This window comes from Copadichromis virginalis, linkage group LG3 (assembly GCF_057382275.1).
Source record: "Copadichromis virginalis isolate Kocher_CV1m ecotype Utaka linkage group LG3, C_Virginalis_male_GT1.1, whole genome shotgun sequence".
Classification (NCBI taxonomy): Eukaryota; Metazoa; Chordata; class Actinopteri; order Cichliformes; family Cichlidae; genus Copadichromis; species Copadichromis virginalis.
In genome coordinates, this window is record NC_140620.1 from 4,895,913 (window position 1) to 4,921,900 (window position 25,988).

Genomic DNA, 25,988 nt, shown 5'->3' on the forward strand with positions numbered 1-25,988 from the left:
TATCAGGATGTCCAAAAAACTCACTGAAAAGCCTTCAGCTAATCCAAAATGCTGCAGCAAGAGTACTGACAGGGACTAGAAAGAGAGAGCATATTTCTCCTGTTTTGGCTTCCCTTCATTGGCTTCCTGTTAAATCCAGAATTGAATTCAAAATCCTGCTCCTCACATACAAGGTCTTAAATAATCAGGCCCCATCTTATCTTAATGACCTTGTAGTACCATATCACCCTATTAGAGCGCTCCGCTCTCGCTCTGCAGGCCTACTTGTTGTTCCTAGAGTATTTAAGAGTAGAATGGGAGGGAGAGCCTTCAGTTTTCAGGCCCCTCTTCTGTGGAACCAGCTTCCAGTTTGGATTCGGGAGACAGACACTATCTCTACTTTCAAGATTAGGCTTAAAACTTTCCTTTTTGCTAAAGCATATAGTTAGGGCTGGACCAGGTGACCCTGAATCCTCCCTTAGTTATGCTGCAATAGATGTAGGCTGCCGGGCGATTCCCATGATGCATTGAGTTTTTCCTTTCCAGTCACCTTTCTCACTCACTATGTATTAATAGACCTCTCTACATTGAATCATATCTGTTATTAACCTCTGTCTCTCTTCCACAGCATGTCTTTATCCTGTCTTCCTTCTCTCACCCCAACCGGTCGCAGCAGATGGCCGCCCCTCCCTGAGCCTGGTTCTGCCGGAGGTTTCTTCCTGTTAAAAGGGAGTTTTTCCTTCCCACTGTCGCCAAAGTGCTTGCTCATAGGGGCTCATATGATTGTTGGGTTTTTTCTCTGTATCTATGAAGCGCCTTGAGGCGACTTTTGTTGTGATTTGGCGCTATATAAATAAAATTGAATTGATTTAAATTGAATTGATGCAACAAACACAGCAGCTACTGATCCAAAATACTCAAAGCTTCATAGAACTGAAACCAACATTTATTTTTAGCTCCATTCTGCTGCTGATAGAATGGAGGTTTCTGAACATTAAACTTGTTGCTGCCTTTTATAGTGTGTAACTTGAAGGCCCTGAGTACTTTCTCCCACACTGGAAACACTGGGATGATCACATTATTTGAACATTACCTAATAAGACTCAGGACAGACAGTTATGTTAAACTTTCCTAGCAGTCCTTCACAAACAGGGAACAGTCTGTCTATTCTCTCCATCTGTCAGCTGCTGCTGGCTCTTCCTCCTCCTCTTCCTCAGACACTGCTGAGTTTGTCCTGGTGGATCATCAGGGCTGCAAAGCCTCACAGATGATGTGCAGCAGTGGCTCCCTCAGTCTGTCCTCACTCTGGACACTTGCAGTCGTCACACATGGAAATCAAATGTGTGATGAGCTGCAGGATTCAAACACAAGTGTAACTTATAAACACATGTTCATACTTTTATTCCACAATCAGAGAGAAAGAAACAGAGAGAGAGTGCAGGACAGACACAGGTGACAGTCTCAGGTGTACACACTGCTACACAACAGCACCAGAGAAGCAGGATTTAGTGTTTGTGTTATTACGAGTGTAAACAAGAAGAGTTCCAGATGGTGCAGTGGACACATGTGTGACTGCTGTGATTAAAGCATCTTTCTTTCAGCTTAACGAGTGAACCGTCAGCTCGTTCAAACACACGTTAAAGTGCGTTTGGCTCGACACCAGCGAACAGAGGCAGCAATATAACACAGCTAACATTAACAGTGCAGTGGATCCTGCTTGTGCCGTGATGTTCAGGACTGCAAACCGAGCAGCATCACTGACTTTCTGCTTGTTGTGTTTGTGGATATATGACTGACTTTAATTATCCACAAAATCATCACATTCTCTGTCAGATTAAGGTCGACTATTGAACGGCGTATATTTTAAAGGCTTTAAAACCAAGTTAACGCTGAAAGTACAAACATCACTAATGTCACATAACTCTGCCGACAAGGCATAGCTATGGCTATGAAATGCTCTTTGTGTATCACTTCTTCATTATGAAAGATGTCATTAATGCACTAGTAATGTCTCATCTGGAGTATTGTTCAATCATTTGGTCAGCAGCTAATAAGACAGATCTTAACAGACTTCAGTTAGTCCAGAATAAGGCGTCCAGATTAGTGTGAAGTTGTTCATACTATACTAATATTGATAAAATGCATAATAACCTTTCTTGGCTTCCTGTACAGGCTAAAATATTCTATGGCTTACTTGTAGTTCTAAAAAAAGCAATTCTATTAAACACACCACATTTATTCTGCTCAGCTGCAGTATCCAGATAAAATACATCATCATATTTTTTTTTTTGTCCCGTTTGGATCTATAGCCATCAGAATTGTTGTCTTAAGGCCAAGAAAGATGCCAAGCGGATTTATTTTACCAAGTGGATCATCATGACCTTGCCATATTGGTCCATTTGATTGACCTTTATTATAATTATGAATTTATTTTATTTTCAGTTGCTACAAACGGGACAGACATGACTGTGCGATAGGACAGGGGGAAAGAATGAAAGAGAGGGAGAGAAAGAAAGAAAACCAAAGGGGAGAAGAGACTGTGAGAAGGGGGGGAAGAGAGAAAAAAAACAAACAAATAAAAAAACAAAACTCCTGAGTCACCTGTATGGAGAAAAAAAAACAGAGGAGAAAGCAAACAACAAAGAGCAACATAATAAGAAAAAAAAAAGCACCATCACAATAAACTAGCTAGCAATAAATCTCCATGTAATGATCTGCTAGGGAGTGTGGGGAGCCACAGCCCTGTGCTCTATGGTATCAAGCAGGTATGGAGGAGATCAAAACTCCAGACATCCAGAGGCCCCCAGAACACAAGAGACCAAGGAAGACCCACAGAGGGGCAGCCGCACCACTGTCCCAGTAAGAGCTAAGGAGAGTCCCAGATGAGGGCTCACTCAGCAGCCGCGGAGCAGAAGCCAGGGGGAGTTGCAGCGACGCGTCTGTGAGGTCCGCCGGCAGCCAGCTGTGCCTGAGTGACCGAGCCCCAGGCCGAGAGGCTGGGGGCACCCCACCTCCGAAGTGGCCCGAGCGAGCCCCAATAAGCGGCCGCTAAGGAGTGAGCCGGTGTGTTCCCGGACGCCCACCCCCAGATACAAAGAACCACCAACGCACCGACACCTGAGGGAGTCCGCCACCGGCAGAGGAAGTGGTGGTGGGTGGAGATAGGTCTCCAAACCTTGGAGGGCCCGAGATGTCCCCAGAGAGGTGGCGTCTGATACCCAACCTGACATATAGACACAGACAATAATAATAATAATAATGGATACTTTATTGATCCCCATGGGGAAATTACTTGTTTTTCTCTGCATTTGACCCATTCACTCAGTGAAGCAGTGGGCAGCCCACTAAGCAGGCGCCCGGGGAGCAGTGTGTAGGGACGGTACCTTGCTCAGGGGTACCTCAGGGTAGCCGTTAAGTGGATTCGAACCGCCGACCTTCCGATCATGGGGCGACCACTTTACCTACTGAGCTATCCCTGCCCACATACAGGCACACACAGACACAAACATCTATTCCCACCCTCATGCTCTCATATGCACTTCACACTCAACCGACGTGGAGACAGACATAAAGAGACGCTGTACACACGATCACACTCCCCAAGCGTACTCTACAAACCGGGTCTAGGTACCCTTGCCCCTGGAGGGGGGAACTGCAGCACCCAGACCCAGGTGGTGTTACCCTTTTCCCTGCGGTGGGGAGAGGCAGACTGCCCCGACTCCGCAGCAGCAGGGAGGCCCCACACCCCAGACCGCAGTCGGACGGCCAACTCCTCCTAGCCCCCCCGCTCCAGCAGGCCGCAGAGAATGGGGGTGAGAGAAGACTCCAAACCGCTTATAGTAGTGTTGATGCATGTGTGTTCTAAGGTGCAATTAAAACCCAGGAGGGCATGGAGCTACCTGCCAGAGAGCAGCAGGTAAGCGCATAGTCCCTCCTGCTAGCCCTCAATGTCTACGTGTATTTAATATTGAGAGGTGGGCAACGATGCCAGGTGTGAGGTGTACACCCTGATGGTAACTTGGACTCCGTGTATCGTGCCCACCCCCAAGATCCTATATGTATGTGTAATGAGGGTGTGAGTAATGTGAATGTCTAAGTTGTGGGATAAAATTGAGGCAGAGGCAGCCAGAAGGGGACAGAGGGGGGTAGCCTCCTCTGCACCCTGGTGACATACCCCTACTCCAAGGCCCTGCATGTGTGGGTGGTTGTGGTGGAGCGGGAAGAGGGAGGCAGCTGGAGATGGGGAGGGAAGAAAGGGAGGGGCAGGTGACCCCTCCCTGGGGCCAGCTCCCCCACTGACCCCAGTAGGCACTCCCATACTCCGCGACCCACCAGGGAAAGGGGGCTCAGGCCCATCCAGACCGGGGCCCAGCGCAGCAGCGCCCCCCCGGCCCCACAGAGCCCGGGACAGTCCACCTAAACCCACCATAGAGAAAACTGCACCCACCCCACCATCCACTCATCTTCCAGACTACATGAGACAATAGACACCCAGGCTGAGATCTTCCTTCACTTCTCCTGTATCTCCCCCTCCTGCAGAGAGTTCCTGAGGAGAGGAAAGCTCCTGCAAGGTGTGACAATCTTCCCCACCGGTTGAAGAGCCCCACAGGTGGCTCGACACACCGGCAGCACCCTGCGCCAGGGATGGGCCCCCATGCACCCACCCGCCCACAACCCCGGCAACACACAAACCAGGACCCAAGGCCCCGAGGCCCGGCCAGGGCCCCGGCCCAGAGACGGCGCGCCCCCAGACCCTCACGCCCATCCCGGACCCACCCAGGGGCAGACAGGCTACCAGGTCAGTAACCCACGTCCATCAGCACAGACCCTCCCCTAGCCCCGCTGCACGCAGCCACGAGGAAATAGTCAGAAAAGCCCCCAACCGGACATGACCGCTACCCCGGGTTGAGCCCCCCAACGAAGATGCCTCCGGGGAAACCCCCGACGCCCTAAGCCTGTCCCTACCCCCACACCAATCACAACATTGAAGGCTGGACCAAACTATGACCCCCCACCCCCACTAGGTGATGGAGCTGATCAAAGGAGCCCAGAGCAATTGATCTGATGTGGTGGCAGAGGCTGTATCAAAACTAATGTAATCTAATAGATAATTTCTATATTGGTTAGAATTAAGATTGTTTTTATTTTTCCAGTTCATGAGGACAGTTTTCTTGGCTATGCATAGGGCAGGGAAAACCATATGGGCTATATTCTTTTCTGAAGTGACATTATCTAAGCTGCCCAACAAACACACTAAGGGGGAAGTTGGAATGTTACATTTCAGACACTTTGATAAGTCTTCACATATCTCGCGCCAAAACTTCTGAACTGGTGGACAGAACCAAAGAGCGTGAATGTAATTGTCTGGTGTATTGCTTTGACAGTATGAGCAGTTGTTTGAAGATGTAAAGCCCATCTTGAACATCCGATGACCTGTATAGTGCACTCTATGTAGTATTTTGTATTGTATTAATTGCAGACTGGGATTTTTAATCAATTTAAAGGTTTTTAAGCAAATCTGAGACCAGAAGTTTTGGTCTATACTGACTGATAAATCTGCTTCCCACTTTGCAATAGGAAGTGATATTGATTCATCTAATTTAGAAAGTGTTCTGTATATTTTAGATAATAATTTGGGGGATTTAAGAGTAAGGAGATGTGCCGCACTTGGTGGTGTTTGTAATTCAACTTGACTGAGGTTGAATTTCTTTTTTATTATGGATTTAATTTGTTGATATTCTAAAAATCTTTTCTTGTTGATCCCATATTGTGCAACTAGTCTGTCAAATGGGATAAATTCTGTTCCCTCTAATATATGTTCTAAGTATTTAATTCCTTTACAACTCCATTCTGGGAAATTAATCATATTATTGTTTTGTAATATGTCAGGGTTATTCCAGATAGGTGTACGTTTGCATGGGATTAATGAAGACTCCGTTATTTTTAGAAACTCCCACCATGCTGTCAGAGAGAAGCTGATGTTGATACTTTTAAAGCATTCATGTCTTTTGATGTTTGAGCTAATAAATGGTAGGTCTGAAATCTCTAGATCCTTGCATAGTGCCTGTTCAACATCTAGCCAGGGCTCATCTAAGAAGGTATGTTTTGACCATTCTGAGATGAACTGAAGCCTGTTGGCTAAGAAGTATTGGTGAAAATTAGGCAGATCTAATCCTCCTCTATCCTTGGTTCTTTGTAGCGTTTTTAAGCTGATATGCGGAGGTTTATTTTTCCAAAGGAATTTGGAAATATATGAATCCAGAGATCTGAACCAATCTTGTGATGGTTTGTTAGGGATCATCAAAAATAAGTAATTTATTTTTGGCAAGATCATTTTTATAGTGGCGACCCTTCCCATGAGTGATATGGGTAAAGATTTCCATCTAGTCAGATCGCCTTCTACTTTCTTTAGAAGTGGGATGTGATTTAATTTAGTTAAGTCTGAAAGCTTAGGAGAAACATTAATACCTAAATGTTTAATATTTTCGGATTGCAGTGGGGCAGAGGAAGAATTATGGAAGGAGCAGTTAATGGGGAGAACTGTAGATTTTGGCCAGTTAATTGAATAATCTGAAACTCTTGAAAACCAGTTTATTAGAGTAATTACCTCAGAGAGGTTGGTTTGTGTGTTTTGCAGAAAAAGCAACACATTATCCGCATAGAGACTGATTTTATGCTCTATGTTCTTACATTTTATGCCCTTAATTGTTGTAGCCTGTCTAAATGCTGCTGCTAGAGGTTCGATAAAAATTGCAAAAAGTGAAGGGGAGAGTGGGCATCCCTGTCTGGTGCCCCTCAGGAGACAGAAGCTGGAGGATGTCTGGTCATTTGTTCTGATACGAGCTGTTGGGGAATTGTATAATATTCTTATCCAGTTTATAAAAGAGTTTCCGAAACCAAATTTGTGTAAAGTTGCGAATAAAAATTTCCAGTTAACTCTGTCAAATGCTTTTTCTGCATCTAAAGAAAATATTATGGTTTCGATGTTTTTATTGTATGAGTAGTCTATTAAATTAAGTAATCTACGAGTGTTTGTTGAGGAGTGCCGACCTTTTATGAAACCAGTTTGGTCAGGATGAATTAAGAGGGGGGTTATTTTCTCTAATCTCTTTGAGAGAGCTTTGCAGATTATTTTAAGGTCTACATTTAAAAGAGAAATTGGACGATAGCTTGAGGGAAATAAAGGGTCTTTGCCTGGTTTTAGCAGGAGACTAATGTTGGCAGAATTCATATTTGGTGGTAGTCTGCCATTTTCCTTGATTTCTTGCAACATTCCGTGGAATACTGGTGCCAGAATTGTCCAGAATTCTTTGTAGAATTCTGCAGGGAAGCCGTCTGGACCTGGAGCCTTATTATTGGGCATACTTATCAGGGCTTCCTGGAATTCACTTGGCGTCAGTGGCGAATCCAGTTCCATTGCTTGACTGTCTAGTAATTTTGGGAGAGTTACGTTGTCAAGAAACCGATCAATTTCATTTTTAGATGGGTTTATTTGTGGTGAGTATAAAGTTTCATAGAAATCCCTAAAAATGTTGTTTATTCTTCCAGGGTCATATATTGTGTTCCCCGATAAATCTTTAGCAGCACATATAGTTGTTTTTTCTTTATTTATTTTTAACTGGTTAGCTAGAAATCGGCCTGATTTGTTACTGTGTTCAAAATTCTGCAAGCGAAGTCTTTGTATAAGGAATTGTGGTTTTTTTTATTAATAGTTTCATTTAATTCTAGTTTTGTCTTGCATATTTTGTTCAATGTTTCCTGATCTTGGTCGCACGCATAGGCTTCTTCTAGTGATTTTATGTTTTTTTCTAATTCCTGAATATTTTTGTTTTCTTCTTTCTTTTTGTGTGATGAGAAAGAAATTATTTTACCTCTCATCACAGCTTTCCCTGCTTCCCATAGAACAGAAGCAGATATTCCGGGAGTGTCATTAAAGTCTAAATATGAAGTCCATTCCTTTTTAAAATATGTAATAAAGTCTTCATCTTTAAGCAGTGATGTATTAAATCTCCAGTTTTTACTTAGCGTAGTATTATTCTTGTGCATTAGTGTTAAAGATACAGGAGCATGATCGCTGACAGCTATAGGATGAATCTCAGTGTCTGAAATGTCACTCAGCAGTGAGCTGGTGACCAAAAAATAATCCAGACGAGAGTAAGAGTGATGAACATGCGAGAAAAAAGTATATTCCTTACTGTTGGGGTGAAGGGAGCGCCATGCATCGTGAAGGCCAAAGTCGCTCATATACTGTTTGATTATATTTGTGGATTGCCAATTGCGCTGAGTTCCTGTTGTGTTGAGCCTATCCATTTCTTCATTTAGTCCAAGGTTGAGGTCACCGCCAAGAATGAGTGCGCAATCGAGGTGCTCAGAGAGTGCACTAAAAAATCCGTGGAAGAATGAGGGTTCATCAACATTTGGACCATATATACTTACAATACATAGTTTTTTGTTCAATATTGATAGTTTAATAATTAGAAATCTACCCTCTGGATCTATAACTGTATCGAGTACTGTAAAATTAACATTTTTATGTATTAAAATTGCTACTCCCCGTTGTCTAGAATTATAACAGGCTGCAAACACGTTAGGAAACTCAGGTGTTTTAAGTTCGTTTAAACCTGTGACAGGTCTGTGAGTTTCTTGTAATAAAACATCTGCCTGTAGTTTTTTAAGCTGGTTAAATATCTTTAACCTCTTTCCTCTGGTGCCAGCTCCATTTACATTCCATGTGACAAACCTCAGCATGCCCATAATTGTGTGTGTATGTCGAATGATGTACGCTGGGTGTTTCGTTTAGACAGGTGGAGAGAGTGTGGAAACATCCCTTGTTTGTAAATAGAAAGAGAGAGAGAGAAAAAAAAGTGTGGTGAGAGGCTCCATAAGTCTGACTATGTGTGAATATTCACTAATATGAACAAGCGTGGCTTGCTTATGTGTCCTGCAAGTCTGTGCGTGCTGTGAGGCTGTTGTGAATGTGCTGCCGTTGAGCGGATGTGTTTGCGTGATCGTGGTGTGAAAATATGGAGGAAATAGAGGGTGTTGTTTGTAGGTGAGTGGGGAAGTAGGTGATCACAGCAGTGAAAGACAAGAGAAAGAAAGAAACCGCATGAACTGTGAGCAACAACAAAAAAAAGAAACGAAACGGAAACATTCCAATTAAAGCAATGACGGAGGGTGACGGTGTTATATCTGCTATGACATCATATTGATATTACTAGGTTAAACCCATGTTAAAGGAGAAAGTGTGAATGAATAAGAAAAGAGTGTAGCGGGTTCTTATCTGGAGTGCAGTCAGTATAACCACAGTGTGGTGCCGGGGTCGCGGTACAGCTGTCCGTCCACGTAGAGCCGGTCCACGGCGATGACAGCACGGGAGCCTTTCTGGATGAAGCTACGTCGAACTGGGAACAGGACCTTGCGTCGTTCCAGGATCTCTTTGGGGAACTGGTCGTTCACGCTGAAGTCCGTTCCTTTCAGCTCTCTGCCGCGACTCTTCACCTGTTCCTTCTGTTTGAATTGCCCGAATTTGGCCACAATAGGCCGTGGTCTCCCGGTCCGCGACCTCACGCCCCCCAAGCGATGTACTCTATCGAAGTCGATGTTCTTTACGGTGTCCTCCGGCAGCATCAGGTGGATTTTGATGAAGCTTTTCACCGTTGCCTCCGCATCCTCTCCGACAGATTCTGGAATACCAGAGAACACAAGATTATCTCTCATGCTACGGGCTTGTAGATCGATAACGGACTCTTTTATTTTTTTATTTTCAATGTTTAGCTGGGTCACGTTATCGGTGAGAGATTTGACCGACTCCCGTAGCGTGGCATTTTCAGCGGCAAGCGTTTCCACCTGCTGCTGGCTGAATTCCAGGGATTCTCTCAGAGATTTAAATTCCCGGTGTAAAATCTCCACCAGGGCCAGCCTCGCATCGAAACTGGACAATCGCTTGTCGATTGACTCCAGGATGTCTGCGATGTCTTTGCCGGCAGGCGATGTTGTACCGGGGGAGTCTGCCGGGCGACATCTCTTCGATGACGGCGTCTCAATTTTGGTCGGGGAGGATGCACTGAGGGCCTTCTTCATTACTAGATCTTGAAAACAGCGGTCGATGTAATCTTGGAGAGCGTCTAAACTCTCCCCGTTGTCCTCCAGGGTGTTAGAGATGATAGAACAGATGTTGTTAGTTATATGACAATCGATTAGTATATTTGGTAATACTGAAGCTTGAAAAACCTTTGTTAAACTCTGTGCTACCATTTGCTTTTTTTTTATTCCGCCAAATCTCCGGCGTCTGACGTCACCTACAACATGGGTCGCTTACCTTACTCGTCACTCCGCTTACCTTACTCGTCACTTCCGTCACTTATTGATTGCTTATATTTGAACAATTGTGAAACCTCACTGTGGATGTAAGAGTGAAATTATGTGGATATCTTGAATCCACTTTATTGTGTAATATTTTATGTGAGTATTTGACGGAAGACGAGCAACATCTGTTGTGGAAGCTAACGGGGTTCCTTTAAAATAAACAAACATAGGATTTATTATCACTGAATAATTCTGTATAAATCTATACAAATTATAGAAATATGTAATAGGAAACAACAAAATAATCTAAATTATAAAATAATGTGTGTGTGTGTGTGTGTGTGTGTGTGTGTGTGTGTGTGTGTGTGCATGATTTTAGTGTTTGAACAGTCATGAATTATCTTTAACAGCAGGTTGGATGTAATGTGTTAGAACTACCAGCAGGTGGGGATAAGAGACCTTTAAGGTGTTTGGTGCCACGCTCCACCTTCAGGTTTAAAACTAGTGTTAATGGAGTTTGAAGGTTGAGTTTGTTCCACGACTGCATTTCACTCACTGCCTCTGTTTGTATCTCTGTCACTGCAGGACCAACATGGAGCCAGAAGTCAGCGCTCTCAGGAGGCCGACAAACCTCACAGAAGAAAGGGAGAGAAAAAACACACCTGTGACGAGTGTGGGAAGGGTTTTACTGTGAGGGCTAAACTAAAACAGCATCAGGTCATCCACACTGGAGAGAGACCGTTCAGCTGTGACTTGTGTGGAAAGTCTTTTTCCTTCAAGGGTTCCCTAAGAACACACCAACACATCCACAGTGGAGTTAAAGCGTACAGCTGTGATCAGTGTGGCAGAGCTTTTACTCACAGTAGCAACTTACAGAGTCATCTAGTTACCCACTCTGGAATTAAGGCATACAGCTGTGACGAGTGTGGGAAAGGTTTTACTGTGAGGGCTAAACTAAAACAGCATCAGGTCATCCACACTGGAGTTAAAGCGTACAGCTGTGACGAGTGTGGGAAGGGTTTTACTGAGAAGGCTTCACTAAAACAGCATCAGGTCATCCACACTGGAGAGAGACCGTTCAGCTGTGACTTGTGTGGAAAGTCTTTTTCCTTGAAGGGTTACCTAAAAAAACACCAACTCATCCACAGTGGTATTAAAGCGTACAGCTGTGATCAGTGTGGCAGAGCTTTTACTCACAGTAGCCACTTACAGAGGCATCTAGTTACCCACTCTGGAATTAAGCCATACAGCTGTGACGAGTGTGGGAAGGGTTTTACTGTGAGGGCTAAACTAAAACAGCATCAGGTCATCCACACTGGAGTTAAAGCGTACAGCTGTGACGAGTGTGGGAAGGGTTTTACTGAGAAGGCGTCACTAAAACAGCATCAGGTCATCCACACTGGAGAGAGACCGTTCAGCTGTGACTTGTGTGGAAAGTCTTTTTCCTTGAAGGGTTACCTAAAAAAACACCAACTCATGCACAGTGGAGTTAAAGCGTACAGCTGTGATCAGTGTGGCAGAGCTTTTACTCGCAGTAGCAACTTACAGAGTCATCTAGTTACCCACTCTGGAATTAAGCCATACAGCTGTGACGAGTGTGGGATGGAGTTTACTCTGAAGGCTTCACTAAAACAGCATCAGGTCATCCACACTGGAGAGAGACCGTTCAGCTGTGACTTGTGTGGAAAGTCTTTTTCCTGGAAGGATTCTCTAAAAAAACACCAACTCATCCACAGTGGAGTTAAAGCGTACAGCTGTGATCAGTGTGGCAGAGCTTTTACTCACAGTAGCAGCTTACAGAGGCATCTAGTTACCCACTCTGGAATTAAGCCATACAGCTGTGACATCTGTGGAAAAACTTTCAGCCGGAGAGGAAGCCGAAATACACACCTACGCATTCACACCAGACATGATGTGTACTGCTGTGAACAGTGTGGCAAACAGTTTACAACAGACTCAGTCTTACAACGACACATGTTTACCCACACTGAGGAGAGACCTTATCGATGTGACCTGTGTGAGAAGACTTTTAAAGCTCCACGTTACCTGAGAGAACACCAACAGATCCACACCAGAAAGAGACTCTACAAGTGCAGCTACTGTGAGGTATGTATTTATATTGTTATCTTGTCATTTTAGCCTGACTGTTTGGAACAACTCTGCTCATTAAACTGTGTTAGCATGTTAGCAATTCTACTGCATGGAAAAGCAGCTCTGAGTGATTATTCAGATTTTCCTTTCAGTTATGATTTTAGTATTACTGTAGTATTATGGTGGTAGTATTGTAGTTATTGCAGCCCAGTAAACTGAGTGTGTTAACTGAAACAGTCAAATGTAGTTGGACGTCTGCAGAGATGCTCTTTATTTCAGGCGACGTTCAGGATACAAATGTTGAAGGACTGACTTACACTGTCTTTGTGTCTTTGTTTAGAAGCAGAGCGACACAGATGGATCCAGTTCTCAACCCTGTCATCACTGTGGTGGTGGGAAAGACTTTCATTGTGACCTCTGTGGAAAAACTTTCAGTCAGCAAAAGACCCTAAAACTACATCAACGTAGACACACTGGAGACAAACTGAAATACTGCAAAGAATGTGGGAGAAGCTTCACCACACCAAGTGAGTTAAAACGACATGAACTGATTCACAGTGGGGTTAAAAAGCACCTCTGTGATCAGTGTGGGTCATCTTTCACCACTGAAGGTCATCTTAAATCACACGAACGAGTCCACACAGGAGAGAAACCACACAAGTGCAGACACTGTGAGAGAAGCTTCTCACATTCAGGTCATCGTAACAGGCATGAACGTGCACACATGGAAGGAAACTACAGCTGTGACCAGTGTGACAAGAGCTTCAGGAATCTCAGTTCATACTCTGCACACAAACGATCCCACGTTACTAATAAACTGTTTCACTGTTACCAATGTGCCCAAACATTCACCTCATTGTCTGCTCTGTGCAAACATCAGCGCGATCACTCAGGGCTGAAATCACTCCCATCACTGGATCACAGTGAATCTGAAGACACAGAAAGATCCTCTGGTTTCTGTGTCAGACTCAAAAAGCTTGAGATCAGGCTCCACAGAGTTCAGATAGAATCATTTAAACTTGTGTTGAACTGAACTGGTTGCTGGGCTGAACTTCTACATAATACAGATCTACATGGGATCTTCTTTTCTGTTGTTTTACTGAGTCAGTTTTGTCCTTTTTTCTCTGTCCTGGTTTTGCTCGTCTGTAAATGATTGAAACTCAGTCAAATAGTTCATTGTTCTCCAGCAAAACGTTTTGGAAACTCATGTTTAACCTTTAAAACTCTGACATGTTTTAGCACACAAGGCTTCATCGGGGAGTTCACTCATGATTGGACCATGAGAACAAAGGTTTTTAGTTCTTTCAAAGAGAGTCTTGGAGATGTTTGATGTTTCTGTTTTTCTGAAACCACCTGAAAGAAAAACTATTTTTCTTGCTTTATGTAGTGTGGAAGTTTTTAATGTTTCTTCATCTGTGATGTTCTTGAATGTGTTCACGTGAAGATGGTACAAATAAACTGTCCTTTCAGCTTTAGCTCCTAATTTATTCATTATTTATGGATGTAGCACAGCAGCCGTCTCTTGATTAACACATGGAGGGCTCGGGATCTGATGGTGTCGTCTCCCTAATTTGCCCACTCAGTAAATCTCACTCATGGCCAAGAAATTGAAATAAACCTTGTTTCCCTGCTGGATAGTGATCCACTGTAACTCTGCTCCTCCTTCCTGTTTAGGATTTCTGTGGCTGAAGTAAAATTCCCTCCATCCATCACTTATCCCAGCTAACCCAAAGTGAAATAAAGTTTTGCTCGTCTTAAAAAAGCATTACAATAATGGGCATTACCAATGCAAACTGAATGATACAGAAGATGAAAGAAGATACTTTGATCAGTTAATAAAGCTCATGATCTGGATTCATTGTGGCTGCTACACAGATACTTCTGGGTCACTTCTCTCAGTTAGGAACCTTCCTCACCAAACTGACTGTTGGACCACACCCCTGGTTTCATGAGAAATTGTTTCAGCCATGATTTCTCTTCCTGTATTTCAGAGTAAAGACTGAAGTGACGAATGGAAGCATGTTTAAAAAACACAATGTGAGAGACGTTGAGGTCCTTAGAAGTTACCCTGGGTTTTTCTGTCACCCTGCTAGATGTTACACACCTTGTTATTGGACTGATTTCTACTGCTGGACTACTCCTGCGGAGAGTAACAATACTCTTACTAATTAGCTCCCTTTCACAGCTTTGGGGATATTTATTTTTGTGTTTGCAGCGCTGTGAGCCAGAACAGCGAGAGAAAAATCTGCAACAGCGACGAGCCGAATGCTTACGTGAATCGCAGCAGCTGCACATGTGCTACGCTGAATTAGAGGATATCTTTGCTCTGGATTTCTATTTCTACTTTTTCATTTCTATATGATTCTTCTTGCATCTAAACAAAGATGATTCAATTTGCTAAATGTTGATGGCTCTTCGTGCTCAGGTGTAAATGAGACGTAATATTTGCTCTTGGTTTGGTTCTCCTGTACAGAACCTTGCAGTACAACAGAAACCTAAAAACATTATTTGTAGTTGTTATTCTTAGTTGTTCTGCTGCCTAAATACCACAGGGTCTGATTATGAAGTTATTGAGCTGCACATACGTTACGACCTGCTTAAGTTCGAGGTCACAGCGTCTGTAGAGCAGCTGGAACATAATGAAGTCTACAAGGTTAAAGTTTTCTCTTCAGTTATTGTTCTTTCTGCTGCTTGGTTTGATGGATCTGAGAGCTTTTGTTTTTATTATTGTTATTATAATTATCATTAATATTTTACTCTCTAGAAGCTTTAAAATAGTGTTTGTGTTTGAAAAAATTGATTTAAGAATTGAACAGAAACATCTGTCCTTCTGAAAATCGCCCAAAGGCACGGAGACAAAGTCAAAGGATGCAACCTGTAACTTTCTCTTCCTTCATGTCAGGACCATCATCCATGATTTATATAAAATGCATATAGCAACAGTAGCACTTTAGTTTGGACTTTATGATTTCTGTAACTGGAAAATATTATTTTGTTTAAAGACAGAAGTGACCGCATAGTTGCAACATCAAAGGGAAATATGAATTAATTAGCATCAAGTATATTTGTTGCTTAAGCGTTTGCACTATAACTTAAGTAGGATTATAACTTTTAAGGAAGGAAAGATTTCAGATATTTAGTTCACTGTTTCAGTTATTTTATATGAAATTAAAACATTTACTTTGGTCAAATATGATGCTCTAAATCAAATAAAAGTTTGAAAATAAATGATGTATTTTTAAATGCTGCAACAAATGTTCACAAAAAGTAACTATAATTAAAACCAGTTAAACAAAATCAAATGTTTGAATCATGCTTAACCAAATGCCAGGCTGGAGAGCTGAACCTAAAGTATACGTAGAAAGATTTCAACATCTGAGCAGTTTTTAATGTTTTTATCACATATAAATGTCACAGCAGTGGGTCCTGGCCCAATGCTTTGTGTTTTTGGTTTTCTTTGACTCTTGTTTTTCTTGGTTTTTGTTCTTCTTATTTATCAGGCTCTCAGTAATCTTAGTTCTCCCTCCCTCAGTGTTCATTTCAGCCTGTGTTTAGTTTCTGTTCCCGTGTCCCACGTTTCATCGTTTCATGTCGAGTCAGCCCTGTCTCTCTGTTTCCTGTGTCTCCCCAGTCAGCCCCGCCTCCCTCGGGCACTCATGTGTGATACAGAGTAATAAACCTGACTACATTTGCTACACTCTCTTTATTACCTGTTACTTTAAAATTCATACACTAATTATGTCTGCCCATCTCTCTAATGTGAAGGTCAAAGGTCAACATCCCAGTGACATAAGAATAATCCCAAAGGGGCAAAGGCAGCGGTTAATTTAGCATATTTAGCATTAAGGGTAAAGCAAGGATATACTTTTACTTATTGCGGCAGGGGTGTGGTCTCTGGCCTGCTGCAGTGGAGGCTGGTGGTGGGACGTCGCTATGTGACTGCAAACTAAATTGGGCTGCATTGAGTTCATGACTTTTCTTTTATCCCGCCGCCTACGCATCACTGTGAGAGTTAATATGAGATCTCTCTCTGTGGAAAAATAACTTTAAATCCCACTGACGTGTGTATAAATCTATATATGTATAATGTCCCGCTGGGCAGCAACTTAAAAAAACAAGTTTTTTTGAAGTGTTGTGAACGCAGCGCGCTGGGGCGAATGTCGGCGTTTGCCCAATAGAAAGGAGGAAGCCAGCCAGGCACAGGAAAGAAAGAAACACTCCAGGGCAACGCTGCTGGAACTTTGACTCATTGAGAAATGTTTCCCTGCTTGCATCAAGCCCGGCTGGTGTCCCATGAGATCCATATCCAACCCTGATTGGTGGGTTAATTCAGCTCCGCCCACAACACTGTAAAGTGTCATACGTTATCAAACTAACATTACATTTTCATATTAAGGTGGGGCCAAAAACTATCGTCCTGCGGGCCGCAATTGGCCCGCGGGCCGCGAGTTTGAGACCCCTGGTGTAGGAGGACACCTACTCTGCGTCTGGTTAAGTATAAGAGCCCTTTGTTAGGGGGACCGCTGGACTCTTAGCACCAGCTTTGGGGTCACAGGGTCACATCTGGAACACACACACACACACACACTATGCACAGACTGGTACTCTTTGTTCATACCTGTGTAAGACGTCATAATGAACTTGTGCATATTCATGTAAGCTCAATAAAGAGCAGTGTTACGAGGGAGCAGACGAGAGCGACTGAGGTCAAGTGAAGGAACGGCGCTGTCACAGTTCTCTCCCTCATCAATTGTCTGGTTCCAGCGGTGGGTCTGTGCTAGACGACCCATCACCAGCTTTTTCCACTGGTTACCAGTACGTGGTAGAATCCACTTCCAGATCTGGTTGTCTTTAAATCTGTGAATGGATTGGCTCCATCTTATCTCTCTTTAACAAAATAATCCAAGTGGAGCCCTCAGGTCTGCAGATAAGCAGCTTCTGACCAGAACTAGACGTAAAAACAGAGGTGAGCTTTATCGATGGCTGCAGCCAAACTCTGGAACAGTCGCCCTTCACATCAGGTCGTCACCAACACTGGACATTTTTAAAAGCCGGTTGGAAACACATTTGTACTCTGTAGCTTTCAATCCTGACCAGTCTTTATAGTCATTACTGTGTATGTTTCCTATTTTCTCTCTACTCTGTGCAGCACTTTGGCTCAAGCTGTTTTTAAATGTGCTGATAAATAAATGTAGATTTCTTTGAATAAAACAGTGGAGCCGAGCTTTGAGCTCAGTGTGTAACAGTGTGTGTGTGAGAGCCATGTAATGTCCATGTGTGCATGCTGACTGTGCTGCTCTGACCCCCCTCCTCCTTTCAGGGTGGAGCCTGCTGGAGTCCGATGGTTGAGACCAGGTCTGAGGAAGTGTAAGTGTGTTTTTAATGGGATTCATGAAAACAAAGCAGCACACATTCAACCATCTTCATCATGTCAGGAGTCATCATCAAAGTGTCAATCAATGAACAGATGATGGATCAATAACTGCAGCTGGATTGTGTTTGTTCTCTCCATCAGATTCCTGTCAACTCACAATCGACACAAACACAGTGAACACAAAGCTCCAACTGTCTGACAACAACAGGAAGGTGACACATGTGGAGGAGGTTCAGTCATATCCTGATCATCCAGACAGATTTGATGATGTTCATCAGCTGCTGTGTAGAAATGGTCTGACTGGTCGCTGTTACTGGGAGGTCGAGTGGAGAGGAGACGTTTGTATATCAGTGAGTTACAGAAGCATCAGAAGGAAAGGAGTCAGTTATGACTGTTGGTTTGGATGGAATGATCAGTCCTGGAGTCTGTTCTGCTCTGATCGTGGTCCTCAGTCTGTCTGTCACAATAAAATAAAAACATCCATCTCCTCCTCCTCCTCTGTCTCTAACAGAGCAGCAGTGTATGTGGACTGTCCTGCTGGCACTCTGTCCTTCTACAGAGTCTCCTCTGACACTCTGATCTACCTCCACACCTTCAACACCACATTCACTCAAACTCTTTATCCTGGGTTTATGGTCTGGTTTCCTGGTTCCTCAGTGTCCCTGTGCTGAGTGGAGTGTAAAGAGTGTCTCCTGTTACAGAAACACTCTGACTGTTGAACAGATAGTTCAGTCTGTACATGTCTGTCTCTTTCACTCACAAACACGTTTTCAGATTCATGGATTCAATCAGTTGATGTTTGAAACTCTTCTAAATGATTCCTTGTAAACTTCTTCCTCTTCAGTCACAAACAAACAGGAAGTGATGTCACATGTGTTCCTGTCCACACAGCAGAATGAGTCTATTGCTGACAGTGATGTACAAACAGAGTGAGCATTTCTGAGGCCCAAAATAAACTGAGTAGTTCACTGAATGAACAATGGACTGTGAGCTCAGTTCCTTCATCATTAGTATGGATTATATATGTATATGTATTATATTAGTATCATATATATCAGGTGCTGCTGCTTTCAGTCATTGTGCAAATGTGCTGTTTGTAAGCTTGTAAAGCTGCAGTCAGCTGAGACTGAAGAAGTCACCTGATCAGTGAGCAAACGTTTCTGAAAACGTCCAGATGAACAGAATCAACCTTTTGGGATCAGCCAGCAATGCAGCATCATTGTTGTTCAGCTTCAGAGGTTTGCAGGAATGAACTGATGAGCAGAAACAGCTGCAAAGTCCAAGAAAATACCAGCTGGAGTTCAGCTGCATTTGAAGAAGTCAAAGAAAAGTAAGGATGGCAAAGGGCGACGTTTTCTTCCAAAGAGCTGCAAACATGGTCGACGCCTCATTAGAAGAATCATCTGGACATTTGTGAGGAACTCTAACCAAGAAAGCAACGTCACACAGATCCAACAGACAGTTTCTATGACTGCAAGTGTTCAGTGGAAAAATGCTACATTGCATTATTGCATCCTCTCACCACAGGAGGCGCTGTTGGCACCACTGATTGCTGATCAGCTGTTCTCTGATGATCTGATTGATACTGTGAATAACGGGACTCACTGAACTCTGTGACACAGTGAAGATTACAGAGTTTAACTTCAACATCTGACTGACGTCACACAGACAGAAGGATGAACCAGTGAGGCACAGAACACAGTTACTGGAGATACTGGATCAGCTCCATGTGAACCTCTGATGGAGAAGCTGCTGAGCCAGAGAAACATCAGGACATGACAGCAGCTGCACTTATCTAACAACATGTAGCAGAGCTGATCTATGTTAGAGGATCTATCACAGCAGCTGAAGCCAAAGTCCAACACTGGATACCAGCTGAGCCTGTGCTGAGTGTAGTGTTACAGGAAAAGGGCAGAAACACTGGTAGCTCCCAGTGATGCTGACTGGGGCACAGAGCTGAATGATGCAGCATCAGGACACTGTTTCAGTCTGACTGACAGAGAAACCTGTAGCTGTATCTACATGTGAGGCAGAGGCCACACAAGCAGCTTTCTATGTTTCACAGTGACTGAGATCTTCAGTGGGGGTGGACATGCTCCTGTACAGACCTCTGAGGAGAACCAAGGTGCAGTCAAAGAGTCCAGTCTGTCCTCACAGATGTGAACATGTGCTTTCATCAGGTCTGCTGTCAGCTAGCAGGCTCACATCAGAATCACTGTTCCTGAAAAACACAGTCTGTGTGACATCATCAGTCAGCTGATGGTCCCAGATCTGAATGGTTTCTGTCTCTACTGAGGAAGTCAGAGAATATCACTGAGGTGTGGATCAGGTCTGAGTGAGCTGTGGAGGGACAGCTTTAAACAGTCCACAGGTCTCACATCCTGCTCAGTCTGGTAGCAGATACCTCGTATTGTTCCAGATGTGCTGACATCAGCAGCAGCACAGCTGTGTGATACCATGAATCTCATTTATTGATCCAACACACAGTAAATACAAAGATCAGGATTTCTGAGAGTAATCATTATGAGTCTGAACACATGATCACTGAATGTTAGTCTCCACAATAATAAGCTAACACAAGCAAACACAGCTTTCAGCTCTTATTTTGAAACTGGCTTATTTAGAGAGCTGTGATGTGAGCGTGCCTGGCTCTGAGGCACTTGGGTCAGCCTCTGTTGTTTAGAAGTGTTACAGACTGTGAATGACACAGACCTGTCAGTTTCCATGTTTGTCTGTAACACAGCTCAGGGCTCCATGCTGAACGCATCCATCCAGTGTTATTGATCCAGGACTGATACCAGCATTGGGATCAATACTACAACACACAATCACATGTGTCCACGTGATGCAGTTTGACCAGCTTTATTCATTAATGATCAATCAGCTTATTTACTGCATCTGAGTCCAGCTTCATTTAAATGATCCAACCATGAAAATGACATCAGTCCTACAGAAGCACTTCATGCTAACAGGAAGTCATTTATTAAGGTGGAATAACACAGAGACACAACCACTCACAGCTAACCTGACCCCACTAACTGCATGTGTTTGGACTGTGGGAGGAAGCCGGAGTACCGGAGAGGACGCACACAAACACGGGAGAACATGAAGCACTGAAACAAAGATGGTGGATTTGACCTCAGGACCAGGCGGGGTTACGGGGGTCATGACCCCCCAATAATAGATCCAGCTACACTGAAACTGTCAATTTCATTTACTTTTCCTGTTTTAAAGCTATCAGGCTGCTTTGTGGCTCACTCAATACTAAACTAAGATACTTTCAGTGTGAATCATTTGCAGGAACACAGGCAGGATTTAAGGTGCAGAACTTTACAGTCTCTGTCTCAAAGTTGGTCTGAACATGCTAACAGCTCTTTGTTTTTTTCAGTTTTCACTGGTTTGATGTAATGAAAGAAATTTTAAAGAAGCAGACGATTGTTGTTATTTTAGTTCTATAGTTTCATAAATCGTGGTGTGGATCTAAGTCAACATTCAGAATAAATAAGATAATACAGCACTTTGGTGGTTGCCTTTGTATTTTCCCAGCAGTGCTCAGGTTGGTTCTCAGCTACATTTACATACAGATGTTAATGTGTTCAGCAGCTGGACTCATCTGAGGAAGGAACATTGGAAAGGTGCTCAGTGCACAACTGCATCACTGATTTTATGTAAGACCCTGTGTTTTATTGTATTTATATATTTGTAACATTTGACTCAAACACTTTTGGGAAGGATGAAAATGTTTTCAGGAGGAAGTTTTTCCTTCTGTCCGACTGCAGTACACACAACACTGCGTCTCCCCCCATTATCACACTTCCTCAGGCTGGTGATGAGCGCCCCCTGGTGTCACAGTGTTGATGACGTCATGCACAGTGAAACATAAACAGTGTCTGTTAATAAAAAATCATGTGTCCATCCTCATGTTTGCATCATGTTTCTGTAAAATCATCAGCTGTTTCTGAACCTTCTTCATTGTTTGACTCATTCCAACAGCTGTGAGCTGTGATGGAGTCAGAGCAGCTTCATCACTGATGTTCAGGTGAAGCTGAACTTAATAAACTGTAGAAATGATCAGGATTCAGGCTGGATGTGTAAAACACTTCTGTGTGAGGTCGCAGTGCTTCATATGTGTGTGTGGGCTGAAGCACACACGTGTGAGTCCTCAGAGGTTTCACACACATCACTGCACAGCGAGCGCTGGTGAACATCCAGGCCTCCTCGTAGAACTGATCACTGATTGGATCCAAAACATCGATGGAGGATCTGTGTAAGCGCTGAGGATCGTCCTGATGGACAGAACAGAAGGAGAGTGAGACAAGTGAAGATATACTAAACAACACTGTGACATGAACTGAGCCACACAGTTTGATTCACAGGTGATTGACACATTATTTGACCACGAGCAATCTTTTCTGGTTTGACGCCGTCTTTGTAGCCAGAAACCAGCTCTCTCCTCGGCTTCCTCCACTACACGCTTCCCCCACGCCAGTCTCCTCCGTCACTATAAAGGGGAGAGTCATGAGCTCCATCACCCTCACCTGTGCCGTCCAACGTCCCGCCACCAGCCTCCACTGCAGCAGGCCAGAGACCACACCCCTGCCACAATAAGTAAAAGTATATCCTTGCTGTACCCTTAATGCTAAATGTGCTAAATTAACCGCTGCCTTTGCCCCTTAGATCAGAGAGGCTAAGGACAATTACAGGAGGAAGCTGGAGTGGAAACTCCAGCAGAACAGCATGAGAGAGGTGTGGAGGGGCATGAAGACCATCACTGGATTCAGGCCAACCAACAGCAGGGGAGCTGAGGGAGGTGAGAATAGAGCCAATGAGTTGAATCTGTTTTTCAATAGATTCGACACCACAGTGTCTGCTCCCACCCCCACAACCTCACCTGCAGTCAGCCTGGAATCCAGAGCCACACCACTGTGCCAGCCTCTCTCTTCACATTTTGCCTCCTGTGAGATTCCTGACACCCCTCCCCCACCCATCACCTTCACTCAATACCAGGTTGAGATGCAAATGAGGAGACTTCACTCAGGCAAGTCTGCTGGACCAGACGGAGTGAGTCCCCTTGTCCTCAAGACCTGTGCCCCCCAGCTGTGTGGAGTCTTTCATAAACTGTTTATGCTGAGTCTGAGTCTGCAGAGGGTCCCAGTGATGTGGAAGACATCATGCCTCGTCCCTGTACCAAAGACGCCACGTCCCAGTGGCCCCCAGGATTACAGGCCCGTGGCATTGACCTCCCACATCATGAAGACCCTGGAAAGGCTCATCCTGGACCAGCTGCGACCCATAGTAAGACCACACCTGGATCCCCTTCAGTTCGCTTATCAGCCTCGTCTCGGAACTGAGGACGCCATCATCTACCTGCTCAATCGTGTCTACACCCATCTGGACCAGCCGGCGAGCACTGTGAGGGTCATGTTTTTTGACTTTTCCAGTGCTTTCAACACCATCAGGCCGACCCTCCTGGGTGATAAGTTAGCAGCGATGCAGGTGGATGCTTCTCTGGTGTCCTGGATTGTTGATTACCTGACAGGAAGACCACAATATGTACAGTGGGGCAAAAAAGTATTTAGTCAGCCACCGATTGTGCAAGTTCCCCCACCTAAAATGATGACACAGGTCAGTAATTTGCACCAGAGGTACACTTCAACTGTGAGAGACAGAATGTGAAAAAAAAATCCATGAATCCACATGGTAGGATTTGTAAACAATTTATTCGTAAATCAGGGTGGAAAATAAGTATTTGGTCAATAACAAAAATACAACTCAATACTTTGTAACATAACCTTTGTTGGCAATAACAGAGGTCAAACGTTTACTATAGGTCTTTACCAGGTTTGCACACACAGTAGCTGGTATTTTGGCCCATTCCTCCATGCAGATCTTCTCGAGAGCAGTGATGTTTTGGGGCTGTCGCCGAGCAACACGGACTTTCAACTCCCGCCACAGATTTTCTATGGGGTTGAGGTCTGGAGACTGGCTAGGCCACTCCAGGACTTTCAAATGCTTCTTACGCAGCCACTCCTTTGTTGCCCGGGCGGTGTGTTTTGGATCATTGTCATGTTGGAAGACCCAGCCTCGTTTCATCTTCAAAGTTCTCACTGATGGAAGGAGGTTTTGGCTCAAAATCTCACGATACATGGCCCCATTCATTCTGTCCTTAACACGGATCAGTCGTCCTGTCCCCTTGGCAGAAAAACAGCCCCATAGCATGATGTTTCCACCCCCATGCTTCACAGTAGGTATGGTGTTCTTGGGATGCAACTCAGTATTCTTCTTCCTCCAAACACGACGAGTTGAGTTTATACCAAAAAGTTCTACTTTGGTTTCATCTGACCACATGACATTCTCCCAATCCTCTGCTGTATCATCCATGTGCTCTCTGGCAAACTTCAGACGGGCCTGGACATGCACTGGCTTCAGCAGCGGAACACGTCTGACAGTGCGGGATTTGATTCCCTGCCGTTGTAGTGTGTTACTGATGGTGACCTTTGTTACTTTGGTCCCAGCTCTCTGCAGGTCATTCACCAGGTCCCCCCGTGTGGTTCTGGGATCTTTGCTCACCGTTCTCATGATCATTTTGACCCCACGGGATGAGATCTTGCGTGGAGCCCCAGATCGAGGGAGATTATCAGTGGTCTTGTATGTCTTCCATTTTCTGATGATTGCTCCCACAGTTGATTTTTTCACACCAAGCTGCTTGCCTATTGTAGATTCACTCTTCCCAGTCTGGTGCAGGTCTACAATACTTTTCCTGGTGTCCTTCGAAAGCTCTTTGGTCTTGGCCATGGCGGAGTTTGGAGTCTGACTGTTTGAGGCTGTGGACAGGTGTCTTTTATACAGATGATGAGTTCAAACAGGTGCCATTCATACAGGTAACAAGTGGGGGACAGAAAAGCTTCTTACAGAAGACGTTACAGGTCTGTGAGAGCCAGAGATTTTCCTTGTTTGAGGTGACCAAATACTTATTTTCCACCCTAATTTACGAATAAATTCTTTACAAATCCTACCATGTGAATTCATGGATTTTTTTTTTTTCACATTCTGTCTCTCACAGTTGAAGTGTACCTCTGGTGCAAATTACTGACCTCTGTCATCATTTTAAGTGGGGGAACTTGCACAATCGGTGGCTGACTAAATACTTTTTTGCCCCACTGTACGTCTCCCACAGTGTGTGTCTGACAAGGTGATCAGCAACACAGGGGCACCACAGGGGACTGTCCTCTCCCCCTTCCTCTTCACCCTCTACACCACAGACTTCAGCCACTGCACAGAGACCTGCCATCTTCAGAAGTTTTCTGATGACTCTGCGGTGGTTGGATGCATCAGCAGGGATGATGAGACAGAGTACCGGGCTGTGATCGACTCCTTTGTCACGTGGTGTGAGCAGAATCATCTGCAGCTCAACGTGGCAAAGACCAAGGAACTGATCGTGGACTTCAGGAAGACCAGGAAACACTTGACCCCTGTTTCAATTCAGGGGGTCAGTGTTGACATTGTGGAGGACTATAAATACCTTGGAGTACACATTGACAATAAACTGGACTGGGCTAAAAACACCACAGCACTTTACAGGAAGGGCCAGAGTCGTCTCTATTTTTTGAGGCGACTGAGGTCCTTCAACATCTGCCAGGAAATGCTGAGGATTTTCTATGAGTCTGTTGTGGCCAGTGCGATCCTCTATGCTGTTGCATGCTGGGGGAGCAGGCTGAGGGTCGCAGATGCCAACAGACTTAATAAACTAATCCGTAAGGCCAGCAATGTTGTGGGGATGGTGCTGGACACCCTCAAGGTGGTGTCGGAGAGGCGGATGCTGTCCAAGATAAAGACAATGTTGGATAACACCTCCCACCCACTCCATGACATGCTGGTCAGTCACAGGAGCACGTTCAGTGAGAGACTGAGATTACCGAAAAGCACCACTGAACGACACAGGAAATCTTTCCTGCCTGTGGCCATCTCCCTGTACAACGCATCCACTTAACACACTGTTTGCTGCTACAGCTACACATGTTTCTTTTCCAACTATTTATTTATGAGTGACTTATGTATGTATGTATGTATGTATATATATGTATATATTGTACTATTCTTAGTTAGTGTATTGTCTGTCTTGTCTTAATGTTGGTTTAAAATGGAGCACTGTAACAAAAAATAATTTCCCCCAGGGATCAATAAAGTATTCTGATTCTGATTTGGGATTATTCTTATGTCACTGGGATGTTGACCT

The 25,988-nt window shown here is 44.2% G+C and overlaps 1 protein-coding gene and 1 long non-coding RNA gene across 5 annotated transcripts in view; both read left to right on the forward strand.

The window, feature by feature from the left end:
• LOC146712390 (uncharacterized) overlaps positions 1–14,151 on the forward strand; it is a 28,869-nt gene extending 14,718 nt beyond the window's left edge. Inside the window, exons 1-4 of one of the 4 annotated variants that reach the window (XM_085442376.1) lie at positions 1,438–3,791; positions 4,519–4,777; positions 10,873–12,393; positions 12,719–14,151. In XM_085442376.1, coding sequence (XP_085298502.1) covers positions 4,634–4,777; positions 10,873–12,393; positions 12,719–13,411 — 2,358 coding nt within the window. In that variant the 5' untranslated portion in view covers positions 1,438–3,791; positions 4,519–4,633 and the 3' untranslated portion in view covers positions 13,412–14,151. Of the gene's footprint in view, positions 1–1,437; positions 4,778–10,872; positions 12,394–12,718 lie in introns of those variants that run through there. The other 3 variants (XM_085442373.1, XM_085442367.1, XM_085442378.1) reach the window with 3 other exon arrangements.
• A 3,402-nt stretch (positions 14,152–17,553) lies between these two features.
• LOC146712391 (uncharacterized) lies at positions 17,554–21,269 on the forward strand. Its single transcript, XR_014916932.1, has 2 exons — positions 17,554–17,745; positions 17,894–21,269. It is a non-coding gene; the product is annotated as an uncharacterized LOC146712391 (long non-coding RNA).
• Positions 21,270–25,988: the final 4,719 nt, after the last annotated feature.